The 15,922-nt window shown below is 38.3% G+C and overlaps 1 protein-coding gene across 7 annotated transcripts in view; it reads left to right on the top strand.

Annotated features, from left to right (window-relative positions):
- Window positions 1-15,922, top strand: part of TCF12 (transcription factor 12) — a 392,641-nt gene that overhangs the window by 92,010 nt on the left and 284,709 nt on the right. Inside the window, exon 1 of one of the 7 annotated variants that reach the window (XM_025295668.3) lies at window positions 1,751-1,829. The exons of the other annotated variants lie outside the window; for them this stretch is intronic. Within the exon in view, the coding sequence (XP_025151453.1) occupies window positions 1,766-1,829 (64 nt within the window). The 5' untranslated portion in view covers window positions 1,751-1,765. Of the gene's footprint in view, window positions 1-1,750; window positions 1,830-15,922 lie in introns of those variants that run through there. 7 annotated transcript variants of the gene reach the window in all.

Consider the following 15,922-nt stretch of genomic DNA (forward strand, 5'->3'; position numbering starts at 1 on the left):
ACTCCATGGACTGTAGCCTTCCAGGCTCCTCTGTCCATGGGATTTGCCAGGCAAGAATACTGGAGTGGGTTGCCATTCCCTCCAGGGGATCTTCCCAGACCAGGAATCGAACATGCCTGCCGCTTTCTGCAATGGCACGCAGATTCTTTACCACTGAGCCACCAGGGGAGCCCATATTAATTAAGCTTGATTGCTTTGCAGAGTGTGAGAACAGAAGAAACACTGATAAATATGTTAGGGCTATACAGCAAAAGATTAAGCTCATGTGGGACATCGCTGAATTTCTCAACTCAGATTTATTCTGTGCTCTGTGAAGTTCATGCTCCCAAAGGAGATGTCCTTATCATCCTGCCTGGCTCATATACTTAGCCCAAGTTGAAAGTAAACACTTCCATAGAATTTTCCATATACAATTTGAAAGTAAAATGAACCCCATGTGTCCGTATGTAAAATCAGTTTTTGGTTTTGGTATTTGGAGCATTTTTTGATGAAATGAGCTTCTTATACATGTATATTGGAAGGTAGATATATTAATAAGTAGCCTGTTGGGAATAAATCATAGGGACTTTGTACATTGGCACTCAGGTTTAGAGGTAATGGTTTCTTTACCTGATGTGGTTTTGTATGTTTGGCATAAATGTATTAGCAAGTTATGACTCTTTTCTTTGTATGTATGATTTTTATTTCCTTTTAGATGCAATAGATTTTACATTATTGTTCTTCCTACTCTCCACCACCCCACTTTTTGTAAACTCTTTGACAGTAAGTGAAGGCCAGGAAAGGTGCAAAATCTAAAACTTGGACCCAAGTAGAGAACATTAGTAATGTTCATTTTATTTGCTTGTGGGGAAGCAAAGGTAGGGTAATGCAAGACAGTTACTTGCTAAACTCTGAGGCTTAAATACAAAATATACAACTTAGTTTTTTAAAATGAAAATTCTTCAGTGAATTCTTCATAAAAACAAAACTTCTTTGTAAAAAACAAAAAAAACAAAAAGTCTACCTTACCACTGACAGGACAGATGAATAGGAAGAAGGAGAGATACAGTAGAATCAGTTCATTTTCATTTGTAGAAGAGTTTTTTAACTCAGTTGGTCAAAGCTGATTTCTTTTATAAAGGAAATCTTTTTCCTTCTCTTAAGGAAAATACTTATTGTCTAATTTACTGATTATCTAAAAACAGTGACAACCATCTGGATACTGGGGTATATAGAGAGGGCTGATATGGTTAGTCTAGTCCTAGATGTTTGGAGACCTTAATTTTAGAGGATAGTTAACAAGTGTCCTTCTGGGTAATAAGTCCTCAGATATTCTTGATGTTGTATTCCCCACAATAGAATTTCTGGCAGTTTTTGTGTCTTCATTTTTACTTTGTCATATTGCTTTGAATCTGAGAGCTGGACAGGTAGAGCCATGAGCTGGTTCTTAAAGATTTTAGGAATTGGAAAATGCCTGAGATCCTTCTTAAAGTAAAAGAGGATGGCCTTTGAGTTTGTGCTGGCTTTCTGCTGGACTCAGCTTGATACCATCAATATAGATATTGTATAAAATGTTTTAACAAAATTTTTGTTCATCTTGGTAGTCATTTGAAATTTTAGAAATGATTAAATGTTAAAGAAAAGAGAAAACCAACTGTGTTTTACTGAAGAATGTTTTTCTCCCCATCACTCTATTTCCTTATTTCTTGTGTTGGAAAAAATTAATTTTTATTTCAGATGTTTACAAAGAATATGAAGGCTTTCTATCAGATTTTTAAAGAATTTTATGATTTCAAGGACTTCTAAGAGAATTGATTGTATTTTCAAAGCCAGCTATGAAAGTGGACATAGTAAGTGTTTTCCTATTTTTCTTCATGTGATTAATGCAAATTATAAAATGTTTCAACTTTGCTTCTTAGCAGGAGATTATATGAAATGATCCTGTGGTATCTAAATTATTTCCAAATATTTGCATTCTGCTATAATATTTCAGGAGAGTATTTCCTTCCTCTTAAGCAGGAGGAATAGTTTTCTGAATTTTAATTTGCTTAGAGAAAATAGAATGCTTACATTTGGAATTTATATTATGGTTAGAATTAAAATATGAAAATCACATAGATTATGATTATAACCTGATGTTTAATATGCTAAATTTATATATTCAGTTCAGTCGCTCAGTTGTGTCTGATTCTTTGCGACCCATTGGACTGCAGCACTCCAGGCCTCCTTGTCCATTACCAACTCCTGGAGTTGACTAAAACTCATGAAGTCGGTGATGCCATCCAACCATCTCATCCTCTGTTGTCCCCTTCTCCTCCTGCCTTCAGTCTTTCCCAGCATCAGGGTCTTTTCCAATGAGTCAGCTCTTCATATCAGGTGGCCAAAGTATTGGAGTTTCAGCTTCAGCATCAGTCCTTCCAATGAAGAGTCAGTATGATTTCCTTTAGGATGGACTGGTTGGATCTCTTTGCAGTCCAAGGGACTTCTCAAGAGTCTTCTCCAACACCACAGTTCGAAAGCATCAATTCTTCTGTGCTGAGCTTTCTTTATAGTCCAACTCTCACATCCATACATGACCACTGGAAAAACCATAGCTTTGACTAGACGGACCTTTGTTAGCAAAGCAATGTCTCTGCTTTTTAATATGCTGTCTAGGTTGGTCATAACTTTTCTTCCAAAGAGCAAGTATCTTTTAATTTTATGGTTGCAATCACCATCTGCAGTGATTTTGGAGCCCAAAAATATCAAGTCTGCCACTGTTTCCCCATCTATTTGCCATAAAGTGATGGGACCAAATCTTAGTTTTCTGAATGTTGAGTTTTAAGCCAACTTTTTCACTCTCCTCTTTCACTTTCACTTTTAGTAGTTCTTTGCTTTCTGCCATAGGGTGGAGTCCTCTGCGTATCTGAGGTTGTTGGTATCTCTCCCGGCAATCTTGATTCCAGCTTATGCTTCATCCAGCTCAGCGTTTCTCATGATGTACTCTGCATATAAGTTAAAAAAGCAAGGTGACAATATACAGCCTTGACATACTCCTTTCCCTATGTGGAACCAGTCTGTTGTTCCATGTCCAGTGCTATCCCTGCCTGCTTCTGACAGGTTGACGTTAACACCTTTGACTCCCTATTGAAGCCATTGGTCATGCCTCAGTGCTGTTGATACATTTTCAGGTTATAGTAGTGTCACTCCAGTCTGATCAGCCAAGTCTGACCACACCTTTGTGGCCCTTGAAACTACTCTATTGTATGTTCAGCTTATCAAACCATGTGTGTCTTGATGATGGTTTGCCTTTAATCTGCAGAGCCACTCCAGTTGGCCGGTAGTCAAAGTATCCAGTGGATCTTCCATATTCCCAATCATCCATGGTATTATCCAGTATTGTTGATTGTTGGAATGGTTAAAAAAAAAAGACTCAAAACATTTTTGATGGTCTCTCACTTCCTCCTGGTTCACACATCTAGAAAGTGGTATTGTTACTGGATAGGGGTATCCTCAGAAATGGATCATCTTCTTTTGCTTCTTCTGCTTTCTGGATAATGATCAGGATGAAAGGGGTAGGGAGTTACTCAGCCCCATCTTGACAATTCCTGGGTATGGTGGATGTTTTTAAAAAAAAATAACCTGAAAGTAGTCTGAGAACAGCCTGGTTGGTATTCCCTCGAGGTGGCAGCCTATCTAAATGAGTCTTAGGTGATTCAAACTTAATTCTCCTTCAGCCACCTAGATTCTTTTGTCAGATTCTAGTGCCCTAGATTATAAGGATAATGACCATTTGGTCAAATAAATGGATTATTAAGTCCCCCTATGATGGCTTATATGGGTCAAATTGAGAGGACATATAATTATTCTCTGAAATTTTAATATTTTTAATAAATGCTTATTTCTCTTGCATTTGATTGTTTCAGATGATGAGTCTGGATCTGAGGAGGAAATTACTAGATAAAAGCTGAATTTATAGCTACTGAAATGGGAGGACTAGTTTTTTCTTGGCTCCTAGGCGGGGAATATGTTAGGCCATGGGAAGTAAGCTGGGATGGAGTGGGGTTATTAGTGATCTCTATCTTTCAAAACTGCCCACAGAAACTTCCAGTGCAGCTCTCCCAAACTGTTGCAAATACCTTAAATTTAACTGCGTGCTGAGTCTGCTGTTCATCTCCAGGTGGCTCTGACCATGATTTGATCGCCATTCCTCTTAATCATAGGGCTTCTCTGGTAGCTCAGATGATAAAGAATTTGCCAGTAATGCAAGAGACCTGGGTTCGATCTCTGGGTTAAGATCCCTGGAGAAGGAAATGGCAACCTACTCCAGTATTCTTGCTGGAGATTTCCATAGACAGAGGAGCCTGGTGGCTACAGTTCATGGAGTCCCAAAGAATCAGATACAACTGAGCAACTAATACTTTCCTCTTTACCTTACTAAAAGTTCTGTAGGGAACAGCAGGGGAGGGCCCGACTCCTGTACATCCCACACAAAACACCTGTCAGCACCTCCAGGTGCCTTCCCGGCCTCCATTCTAGTAGCCATTGCTCAGTCATTCTGTGAAGTGGCTGAATGTCATCTGGCTAATGTTTGAACAAACAGCACTTTTCTTAGGCAGTATCCAAAAATTAAGGACTACACTCAGTTATTCAAACTAAACAGGGAACTCTAAGGCATACCAGCCTGTTAAAAGACCACATTTGATGTACTGTCAGCCTTTGCCCCTTGACTGATTTAGATCTCTCTTGGGGACCTTCACCAGTTGTAAACAACTCTTTCCAGGGATACCCCAAGTGCTCCCTGCATTGTACTTCTTGTCTGGAAGCCAGGCATTAACTTGCCTCCATATAGTGACTTGCATCATATGGAGAGTTGTTAAGAGACCATCATGTGCTTACTGAAACATCATATAATTTTCAAATGATTATAGAGTTCTCTCCAGTATTAGGCTAATCTTGATTAGTTAGGGGAACTCCTTGGAGGGACAGCTAATTCATTACTTCACACACTCTGCAGGCAGTTATCACTAGGATGGTGTTAGGGTAGGTGTTATGAAATGGGTCCCTAACTTTAGCTAAAGTGATCAGTAATACCAGATCATCTCTAGAAGGTATTCAGTTCAGCCTCAGGTCGCTGGCTAGGGTTGTCATGGATGATAGAATTGCCTTAGATTTTCCTGTGAGCCAGACAGGTTACAAGAAAGAATCTCTGTAGTTGCTAGTATATAATCCTATTCCTGGATTAATGATCTGAGTGAAAAGATCATTTTAGACACGTAAAAGAGAAAACCGTCTGAATTTCTTAAGATTGATCCTGACTGAAGGAAACGGCAACCCACTCCAGTATTCATGCCTGGAAAATCCCATGGACCGAGGAGCCTGGTGGGCTACAATCCATGGGGTTGCAAAGAGTCAGACACTACTGAGCGACTTCTGTGTTCATGATCCTAATTTAGCCCAGGACCCTTGAGGACCTGATAGAGTTCAGTACTATAGGTTGGCCTCATCTTGCTGCTTAAGTTCTGTTTATAGTATCTATGCTTAGTTACACAATGCATAAGATAAATAAATTTGAGCCTTCCTTTGTCCTTCAGATTAATCATCTTGGTTGATAGAGTGGAATGCTTTGGAAAAATTTTCCAGAGTCCAAGACAGTGTAGGACAACAAATACATAGTGTTGGAGGTAATTTTCTAAGGGCCTCTTAATATTTCCTCATATCTTGCAAGCAGAGGCACTGACTGCCTTTGTTTTAGACTGTGCTTTCAAGGATGCTGTATGGTAAACAGCCTTGGAAAATAGAGTGCCTCTCTCTGGAGCAAAGGGCAAGTATGTTTACTGTTCAGTGTAATAGAGATAACATCTCTCTTCAGAGCTAAGATCAGAGGTACTCAATGCATACTGTAAAAGACGTGGGCTTGCTAAACTCACATCTTCTCCTTTAGACGCACTGTGTGTAGACATCCATTTGGGCTCATCCACATCGCTGCCGTGGGATATTGGGGGAAAGGGAGACTAATGCACATATGCTGTTGCTCATGGTGCTTGCTGAGACATGTCTCATAAAGTAGTTCATCTCTGACTTGGGAACCTCATGTTTTCTGCCTTCATCCATGAAATCTTGACAGTCTACCTTGTTAGTTTACAAATAGGGCAGAATCTCAGACATGTCACAATTCTTAACAAAGAAATCATGAATTCTGGCTCTGGAGTGTCCATTTGAGGGCCCCATATCTCTGTTTGAATGTCAGTAAAGATCAAATTAAAAGACACTTGCTCCTTGGAAGGAAAGCTATGACACACCTAGACAGCGTATTAAAAAGCAGAGACATCTTCTGTTTTTCCAGTAGTCATGTACAGGTGTGAGAATTTTACCATAAAGAAGCCTAAGTGCTGAAGAATTGATGCTTTCAAACTGTGATGCTGGAGAAGACTCTTGAGTGTCCCTTGGACTGCAAGGAGAACCCTGAAATGCATTACAAGGACTGATGCTGAAGCCCAGGCTCCAATGCTTTGTCCACCTGATGTGAAGAGCAGACTCATTGGGAAAGATTGAGGGGAAAAAGGGAAAGAGTGAAGGCAAAATAAAAGGGGGCAGGTGAGATGGTTAGATAGCATCACCATTTCACTGGACAGGAATTTGAGCAAACTCCATGTGATCGTAAAGGACAAAGGAACCTGGCATGGTATAGTCAGTCCATGGAGTCCCAAAGAGTCAGACACTACTTAGTGACTCAACAGCAAAGAGCAGCAGCAACAGGTCAAAAGCATATAACTTTCAGCCTATCGATGCTATTTAAATGTACAGCATCACAGCTACTGCCCTAGCCCTTGGAGCAAAATCTGGTTCACTGCCTGTTTTTTGCAGATAAAGTTTTATTGTAATAAAGCCACACTCATCTATATTGGTGTTGTTTATGATTACTTTTGCACTGGAAGGCAGAGTTGGGTAGTTGCAACAGAAACCATGTGGTCCATGAAGTAAAAAGTAATCTGTCCCTTAAAAAAAAGTTTATAGTGCCTTGCTCTAGCACTCTAGCCCAATATTAATTCCTTTAAATATACTTGCAAAAATGTGTCAAGATAGATGTACAAAGATATTGCAGGGTTGTTTATGATTGTTAAAAAAAAAAGCAGTTAAAAACTAATAGCTTCAGATATTATGTGGTCTAGATTTATTGCCTGAACATTGACTTGTTTTATAGATTTTCAGAAATCATCCTTTTGACTGAATTCTTCCCAGTGAATCCGAGGCACAGCATTACAAACTTCAATATATATGAAATGCAGTTTTCTTCTTCATGTCATTTTCTTTATCACCCAGAATAAGAGTTTGTCAGATAATGCAGTCCAGGAGAGAAGGCAAGGGACACCAGATTAATTTGGCAAGCCTCTGCATATAGTAAGCTCCAGGGAGTGCAGAGATCACCCAGTAAGAAGCTATGGTGTTGCTGTTTATTTTAGTCCAAAAATCTTTGCAAACCCTTCAAAAGGTAGTCTTTGGGAAGAACAAAGTAAAACAAAATAAAAACCAAATAAAACAGATTGGAAAAACTCGAGCAACAACCAAGGTATTGTTTTTGATGTTGGCAAGGCACACTAAGTACTGATTCTTTTCAATTGAGGAATGGTGGGGGTTGGAGGGGGAGGAACTCTCTGTGTGCTCAGGTGTGAGGATAGGAACCTTAAATGAGTGGAAGGCCTGTACTGACGGAGGTTTCAGAGATAATTAAATTGACTTTTTAAATGAGGTTTTGCTAGGTAATAAGACCGAACTGTTTTTGGAGTTTGGTAGCCTATTAAGAAGGGGATGTGTTGATAGTCTAGTAGGAACTTGAATTTAAGAATCTGTATAAGGAGAAAGAAGGCAAAGTTCTAATATGTGGTGGCCAGCATTGGCCAAAATGTAGTTTTTTAGTGACCAATATTGAAGATGTTTAAAAAATATTTTACTCAATGCCTCTAAAGGAGTTGTATTTTTTCACTGCCCTTTAGCTATAAATGTGTAGAAACCAAATGTTTTGAACAGCAGATTAGTATTATTTATTTCCTTTGGTTAGACAAAGAAATTAAAATTATTTTTATTCACAGTCTTAAAAACTTAGAAAAATTCAGTCATGTTTAATTGTACATTTGATATCCTCATTGGAAGAAAGGGTATATGAGATAGGGATTTTCCTTCAGAATCTAGGAGATGTGTGACATATGTGTGTAGCACAGTATTACAGATTGTGGTCAGGAGATAAGTGATGAAACTGTCTATAACTGAGGGAGGAGCAGAAGTGAATCTATTGAGTGCATTTTGAGGTCCTTTTGCAAAGAATTCAATATGTTGTGAACCTTGTGTTTGTATTTCTTCAAGTGTGAAATGTCTTACATGCAATGTTTGACTCATTGGTAAGGCTGTCTTTTTAGAAGGTGCTTTCTTCTCCTTTTGAAAAAATGTAGAAGTAGTGAGGGGAAGACCTATTATTATTTAATTTGTTGCCTAATATATATATTTTATTTTGCCCTGACACATTACATTTCCAAATACACAAGCAACTCAGGTAGACAAGCAATATAGAGAATCATCACGTCTTACTCAAAGCTAATACAAGCCAATTAGCTGAATAAGGTCACTTGGGAAATGTACTCAGTTAAGTAAATAGATTGTTTAAATGGTTTATTTTCTATATGGGCAGTTAGGAAAGCATGTTATTTCAGGTGGCGGACATGGAAGAATTTTGGGACTGTGTGGAGGTGGAACAATGCTGAGCCGCCTTCTAGTTAATCAGGGAAGACTTCATGAAAGAGGATGAATAAGTGTGGTTAAGATGCTGAGGGTGGTATGGCTATCTTGTGACGAGCTTCAAAATCAAGAGGAACAGTTTATGATTTTTCAGATTAAGGATAACAAGCTTTACATTTTGTGTTATATGAGGTGGATGGATTGTATTTTTTAGACTTGAAGTAGTGTTACACTGATTTATATTTACTCCTTTCCATGTTTTCTCTAGTCAGATTGAGTATTCTGAGGGTGGAAATTATTTTTCTGCTGCCTTTTTTTTGCCCCATATAGAACAAAATTTTTAAAAATTAAGATATCAAATATGAAAAGTTTCAAACATTTTGTTAGCTATTGAGCAGAATGTGAATAAAGAGAAGACTTGGCACCAAGAGCTGAGCAAAACCTTTAAAGTATTTTTAGCTCTGATGGGCAAGCTGAGGTCAGAGTGTCATGCTGAAATTGGAAGACCGAGTGTAGCAGTGTACCTGCTCCTGAGGGCAGCAGGTTAGACTAGTGGTGGGAGAGGAAGCACTGGCATCGACTGTGTCTCAAGAAAAAAATTTGAGAGTCCTGTTCAGGATGAGATCCATGGCTAGAAATCTGTAGTAACAGAAAGATGTTTTTATGTAGGATTGGAGTCAGGTTAAAGAAGTGAGTTTGGCCCTTATATAACTTAACTTCAGTGGCTGAAACCTAGCAGATATGAACTCATATTTAGTATACTATATTTTGGTGTACTGTACTGTACTGTAAGTCACTTCAGTCGTGTCCAACTCTGTGCGACCCCGTAGACGGCAGCCGACCAAGCTCCCCCATCCCTGGGATTCTCCAGGCAAGAACACTGGAGGGGGTTGCCATTTCCTTCTCCAGTGCATGAAAGTGAAAAGTGAAAGTGAAGTCGCTCAGTCGTGTCCGACTCTAGTGACCCTATGGACTGCAGCCTACCAGGCTCCTCCGTCCATGGGATTTTCCAGGCAAAAGTACTGGAGTGGAGTGCCATTGCCTTCTCCAATATTTTGGTGTACTGACCTATAATGATAGGAAGTGTGATTATGAGTAGTTTTAAATTTCCTTCTTTCTTTTAATAGTCTTAGACCCTGGTGTTTTTTTGTTGTGTGTGTGTGTGCTGGTCCTCTTTTGTCAGGCTATGGGACTGCTAGATGGAAATAGTAATACCCTGATTTTATGGGATTTCTGAACTGAAAGAACAGGTTACTGTTGGTGGCTCACACAGGTGGGAGAGGAGTAAATAACCTTCATGGCACCAGCTGGTTTTCCTTGTCTTTTAGGATGTTAATACTTTTCCTCTCTCTGTTGATATGGAGAGATATTAACTGTCATTTATGCTATTAAGGAATTTTAAAAATTTGTTTTGGTTTCCATGCTGAAGGTTAGCTGAAATTATGAAAAATAATCTCCAACAGCATTTCAAGTTTTTTCCTGAAATAGATTATTCAGGGAAGATTGACTTGTGTTATAGAGATTCTGTATTGACATGTAACTTGGATCTGTACAGTGCTGACTTCATTTATTTATTTATTTTATTTATTTATTTATTGTATTGAGCATGTGGTATGTGCCAGATACTGTCCTAGGTACTTTTACCTAACACTTTATTTAATGCACATGGGAACTTTAAAAGAAAGATAGTGGTATCCCTGTTCTAAAGCTGAGGGTATTGATGCTGTCTTTTACCAACCAGGTTAATGAATGAATCCTTTTATTCCCCCCGGGAAAATAAACTGACGGATGACAGTGGCTCCATTAGCACATACATCTAACCAAGTATATTCTGGTACGCTTCTGTACTTCTGCTCCAACCACATGAGTTGTATCCTTACCAGGAAATCAGTTGTATTTGTTCCCAAACCTGTTAATGCTTATTGAAAATTAAACCAGTGAATTCATAAAGAAGGTTATTTTATGAAAGCTGAGTCAAATACTTAGAATGAACAAGGAGCTATAAAATACTTGTTACTGAATGTAAGAGAAAAATTCTAAAAGCTTCTGAGTTTATTTCTTTGCACATGCTTTAGTTTTCACTGTAAAGAAGCACGCTCTAAACACCGTGGAGAATGCACTAGGAATATGACTTTATGCAAGAAGGGTAATATGGAACTCTAATGAAGCGATCCATACTCAAGAGAGTACTGATCTGAGTTCAGAACGAAATGAAAAATAAGACACAAGAGAGTAGCATATGAAGATTGAAATGTCAGTTTTATTAATGATACAACGATTAGAGTTCATGTGTTTAGAGCTGCTGCTGCCAGATGGGCTTGCCAATGCTGCAAGAAAATACCCAGAATTTCTGCCTTACACCGTTCCAAGACCTGATTGGAAGAATAGTGCCAATCACTGGTATTAGCAGCTTTGTATAATATTAGCCACACATGTTCAAGAACTGTGCACACTAGTCAGGAACTCAGTCTTCCTTGGAATAGTTTAGGGAGGGAAGGGAGTTTTTCCAGAAAGAGGCGTGAAGCTAGGTGAAGGTGATGCCTGTATTAAAATACTGGGTTATGTCTTAATGTTTAGAAAGTGTTTAAGGTAGTGCTTAGCTCATTGATTATACCTTCACTTTAATCTGCCTTTGAAATTATTGTTGTATATGATATAGCTAAAAAGGAACAGAATCTAAATCAAGACTAGTTCTCTCTGCTTGATAAGCCTTTGGTTATTTTCACTAACTCATACTTGTTGAGGCTTCTTGTGGGCACCCTCTTGCTTCCTTTTTTCTATCTTTATTGATGCACTGGTTTCTTAAATTTTTCCCCTAAGACTTTGACTGAAGGGCCTATTTTGTTTCATTCAGGAAAATAATCTTCTAACTGAAAAGCTCTTATCCAGTAAGCATACTAGAATAGAGTTGTAGTCAACTATAAGTGAAGAGAAAGAAAAAATAGTCACCTTGAGCTTTAACTATCTGAAATACTGTCCAGTCTTCCAAATACAGACAAATTATGTTGAAAGAACTTGTGATTATATCCTCATAAAGTGTTTTTGTTTACAAAAGTAATATATGTGCATTGTTTTTTTAAAAAAATTGTTACTGTGAAATATGTGATGGAGCATAAAGGGAAGTAAATTAAACCTTAATCTGAATTAATACAAATGTGGTATCAAAATCATAGATGCTAATGGTTCCATTGTCATTTTTGATAAGGTGATGAATTCATTTTTATATTTGTAAGAAGGATACTTATCAACTGTAGTGTCTTGAAGGGGTTGTTGAGGAGTTGAGCTACTATAATTGACATAGGAGTAGTAGCCAGTAAATGAGGTGGAAAGACTAAACACAAGTGGGACTAATATGCTTCAGGTTTTTGACTACTGTCATGTAAAAGAAAGTGTCGACTTCTGTGGTGTTCCTCTGGTACATTGGTAGAAAAACTGTAAAAGACCAGAGAGATATTTTATGTTGCAGCCATTCAAATAAGCTGTTGTAACATGAAAGCAACAATAAACAGTTTGTGGTAAATGACTGGGCATGGCTGTATTCCAATAAAACTTATTTGTAAACACAGACCTCCACACAACAACTACTACTCTAGAGGAGCATAGTTTTCATCTAAATTTAGGAGAGAATTTTGCAGGAGATTCTGTGTTTCACCAGTGGAAAAGACTGTCTCTAGAAGTCTGAGTTTCTGGTTAGTGATGTATTACAGCCATCAGCTTAGTATGCTATTGGTAGGACTTGACACTGAATAGGAAGATAGACTACATGAATCCTAGACTTATCCCAGATTTTCTCCATCAGTTTTCCATGTGTTTCTGAAAGTTCTCTGATTTAGTCATTTGGGGGGGTGTGTGTGTGCTCAGTTGCTCTTTGACTGCTCTTTATCCAACTCTTTGTGACTCCATAGACTTTAGCCTGCCAGGTTCCTCTGTCCGTGGAATTTTCCAGGCAAGAATATTGGAGAAAATTGCCAATTCCTACTCCATGGGCTCTTCTCCAACCCAGGGATCAAACCCACGTCTTCTGTGGCTCTTGTGTTGGCAGGCAGATTCTTTACCACTGAGCCACCTGGGAAGCCAGTTATTTGAATAGTTAAAATTTAATTGTAAAAAATTTAGACCAGAAATAAGTCTGTATTAAGCTTTGCCTCATATAAGTTTGCTCAATTTCAGTTTATTGAATGTGATTCATTATTTTATTTAATATATGTATGTATTGTATATATGCATTTTATTCAGTTCAGTTCAGTCATTCAGTCGTGTCTGACTCCCTGCAACCCCATGGACTGCAGCACTCCAGGCCTCCCTGTCTATCACCAACTCCTGGAGCTTACTCAAACTCATGTCTCTGGAGTCATTGATGCCATCCAACCGTCTCATCATCTGTCATCCCCTTCTCCTCCTGCCTTCAATCTTGCCCAGCATCAGAGTCTTTGCAAATGAGTTAGTTCTTCACATCAGGTGGCCAAAGTATTGGAGTTTCAGCTTCAGCATCAGTCCTTCAATGAATATTCAGGACTGATTTCCTTTAGGATTGACTGGTTGGATCTCCTTGCTCTCCAAGGGACTCTCAAGAGTCTTCTCCAACACCACAGTTCAAAAGCTCAATTCTTTGGTGCTCACCTTTCTTTATAGTCACATCCATACATGACTACTTTAAAAACCATAGCCTTGACGAGATGGACCTTTGTTGGCAAAGTAATGTCTCTGCTTTTGAATATGCTATCTAGGTTGGTCATAACTTTCCTTCCAAGGAGTAAGCGTCTTTTAATTTCATGGTTGCAGTCACCATCTGCAGTGATTTTGGAGCCCCCCAAAATAAAGTCTGACACTGTTTCCACTGTTCCCCCATCTGTTTGCCATGAATAAAATATAATATATATTTTATTGTAAACATAGTAAGTACTGTATATAAACATATACACAATAGAATCCACACATTTAAAGTATATAATTGAATACTTTGAGGTTCATTTGACAGATGTGTAGAAGATATCCATCATTCCAGAAAGTTGCTGTACATCCTTTTGTAGCCAGTGTTGTTCACTGCTTGTCCATTGGAACCACTCATTTGATTTCCATTACTGTCAATTAGTTTTAGCCTGTTCTAGAAATAACTTCAAAATAATGGAATTATACAGAGTAAACTCTTGTATCTGGTGTCTTTGACTCAAAGCAATGTTCTTGAGATGCATTCAGTTTGTTGCATGTATCAGAAATTAGTTGTTTGAGTTGCTGAATACTAGTTTTCCATATACTAGTGATTATTCATTCATTCATCTGTTGATGGTATTTGGATGGTTTATAGTTTTTTTGGCTGTTACAAATAAAACTTTTGATGTTACTATACAGGGCTTTTTAAGGACATTTGTTTTATTCTCTTTATTCTTGAGTAAATATGTAGGAGTAGAGTTTCTGGGTCAGGTTGTAAGAGTATGGTTAAGATTCTGTGAAACTGCTTTTTAGAGCTTTTACATTCCCACAAGCAGCACGTGAGTATTCAGTTCTTAACATCCTCTATAACACTTGCTGTTGTCAGTCTCTTTGTTAGCTATGCATGTGGGTAGTTGTCATATCTCATTATGGGTTAGTTTGTGTTTGCCTGATGACTAATGGTGTTGACTATCTTTATGTACTTACTTATTATTATTCATTCAGGTATCTTCCTTGCCCATTTTAAAGTTGAGTTGTGAACTTGTTATTGAAAGTTTTGAACTTACAGGTTTGTATATAAGATTTGTCAAGTTATATGTATAGTTGACCTTTGAACACTGAGGGTTTGAACTGCATGTTGTTGTTGTTCAATTATCCAGTCGTGTCTGACTCTTTGTGACCTCATGGACTACAGCACGCCAGGCCTCTCTGTCCCTCACCATCTTCCGAAGTTTGCCCAAGTTTATGTCCATTGAACTGCATGGTCCACTGAAATGTGGATATTTTTCAGTAGTAAATACTGTAGTACTACATGGTCTGTTGGATGATTGGAGGCATCACTGACTCAATGGACATGATTTTGAGCAAACTCCGGGAAATGGTGAGGGACAGGGAAGTCTGGCGTGCTGCAGTCCATGGGATCACAAAGCATTGGACATGACTGAGTGACTGAAGTACAACACGGTCTGTAGTTTGCTGAATCCATGGATACAGAAGACTAACTATAAAGTTATACTGAGTTTAATCCCCTTGTTGTTCAAGGGTCACTTGTATTATGAATATTTTCTCCCACTTTGAGTCTTGCCTTTTCATTTTTTTTACAGTCTTTTGAAGGGCATTAGGTTTTTAATTTTGCTGAAATCATATCAGATTTCTTTTGGGGATTAAAGTTTTTGCTGTCCTTTCTTAAAAAAATCTTGCCTGATCCAAAATTACAAATATTTTCCCCCTGTGTTTCCCTCGAAAGTTTTATAGGTTTAGATTTTACATTTAGGTTTATGAACTATTTAAAATTTTTATGCAGTGTGTGAGATAAGAATTGAGTTGTTCCCCTCCCTGCCACATATGGTACTCAGTTGTTCTAGCACCATTTGTTTGAGACTGTCCTTTTTTCATTGAATTTTGGTTGAAAATCATTTGACCATGTTTGTTTCTCTCTCTGGACTCCATTTTCTTCCATTAATTAATATATCCATTGTAATTTATGCCCATTTCATATCTTGATTTGCTGTTGCTGTTGTTCAGTCACTAAATGGTGTCAGACTCTTTGCAACCCCATGGACTAGAGCACACCAATCTTCCCTATCCTCCAGTATCTCTCGGAGTTTGCTGAAATTCATGTCCATTGTGTTGGTGATGCTGTATGACTATCTCATCCTCTGCCTCCCCCTTTTCCTTTTGCCTTTAGTCTTTCCCAGATCAGGGTCTTTTCCATTAGTCTGCTCTTCGCATCAGGTGGCCAAACTACTGGAGCTTCAGCATTAGTCCTTCCAATGAATATTCAGGGTTGACTTCCAGTAGGATTGACTGGTTTGATCTCCTTGCTGTCCAAGGGACTCTCAAGAGTCTTTTTCAGCAACACAATTCAAAAACATCAATTCCTCTCTTGATTATTGTAGGTTTATGGTAAATTTGAGATTGGATACTTATATAAATCAGTCCAACTTTGATTCTCTTACTAAAAGTTATTTAGCTTATTCTGGACCTTTGCATTTCTGTATACATTATTTCAAGTAAGCTTGCTGGTGGTTCAGACGGTAAAGCGTCTGCCTGCAATGCGGGATACCCGGGTTCAATCCCTGGA

This window comes from Bubalus bubalis, chromosome 11, assembly GCF_019923935.1.
Source record: "Bubalus bubalis isolate 160015118507 breed Murrah chromosome 11, NDDB_SH_1, whole genome shotgun sequence".
In the NCBI taxonomy this organism is placed as follows: Eukaryota; Metazoa; Chordata; class Mammalia; order Artiodactyla; family Bovidae; genus Bubalus; species Bubalus bubalis.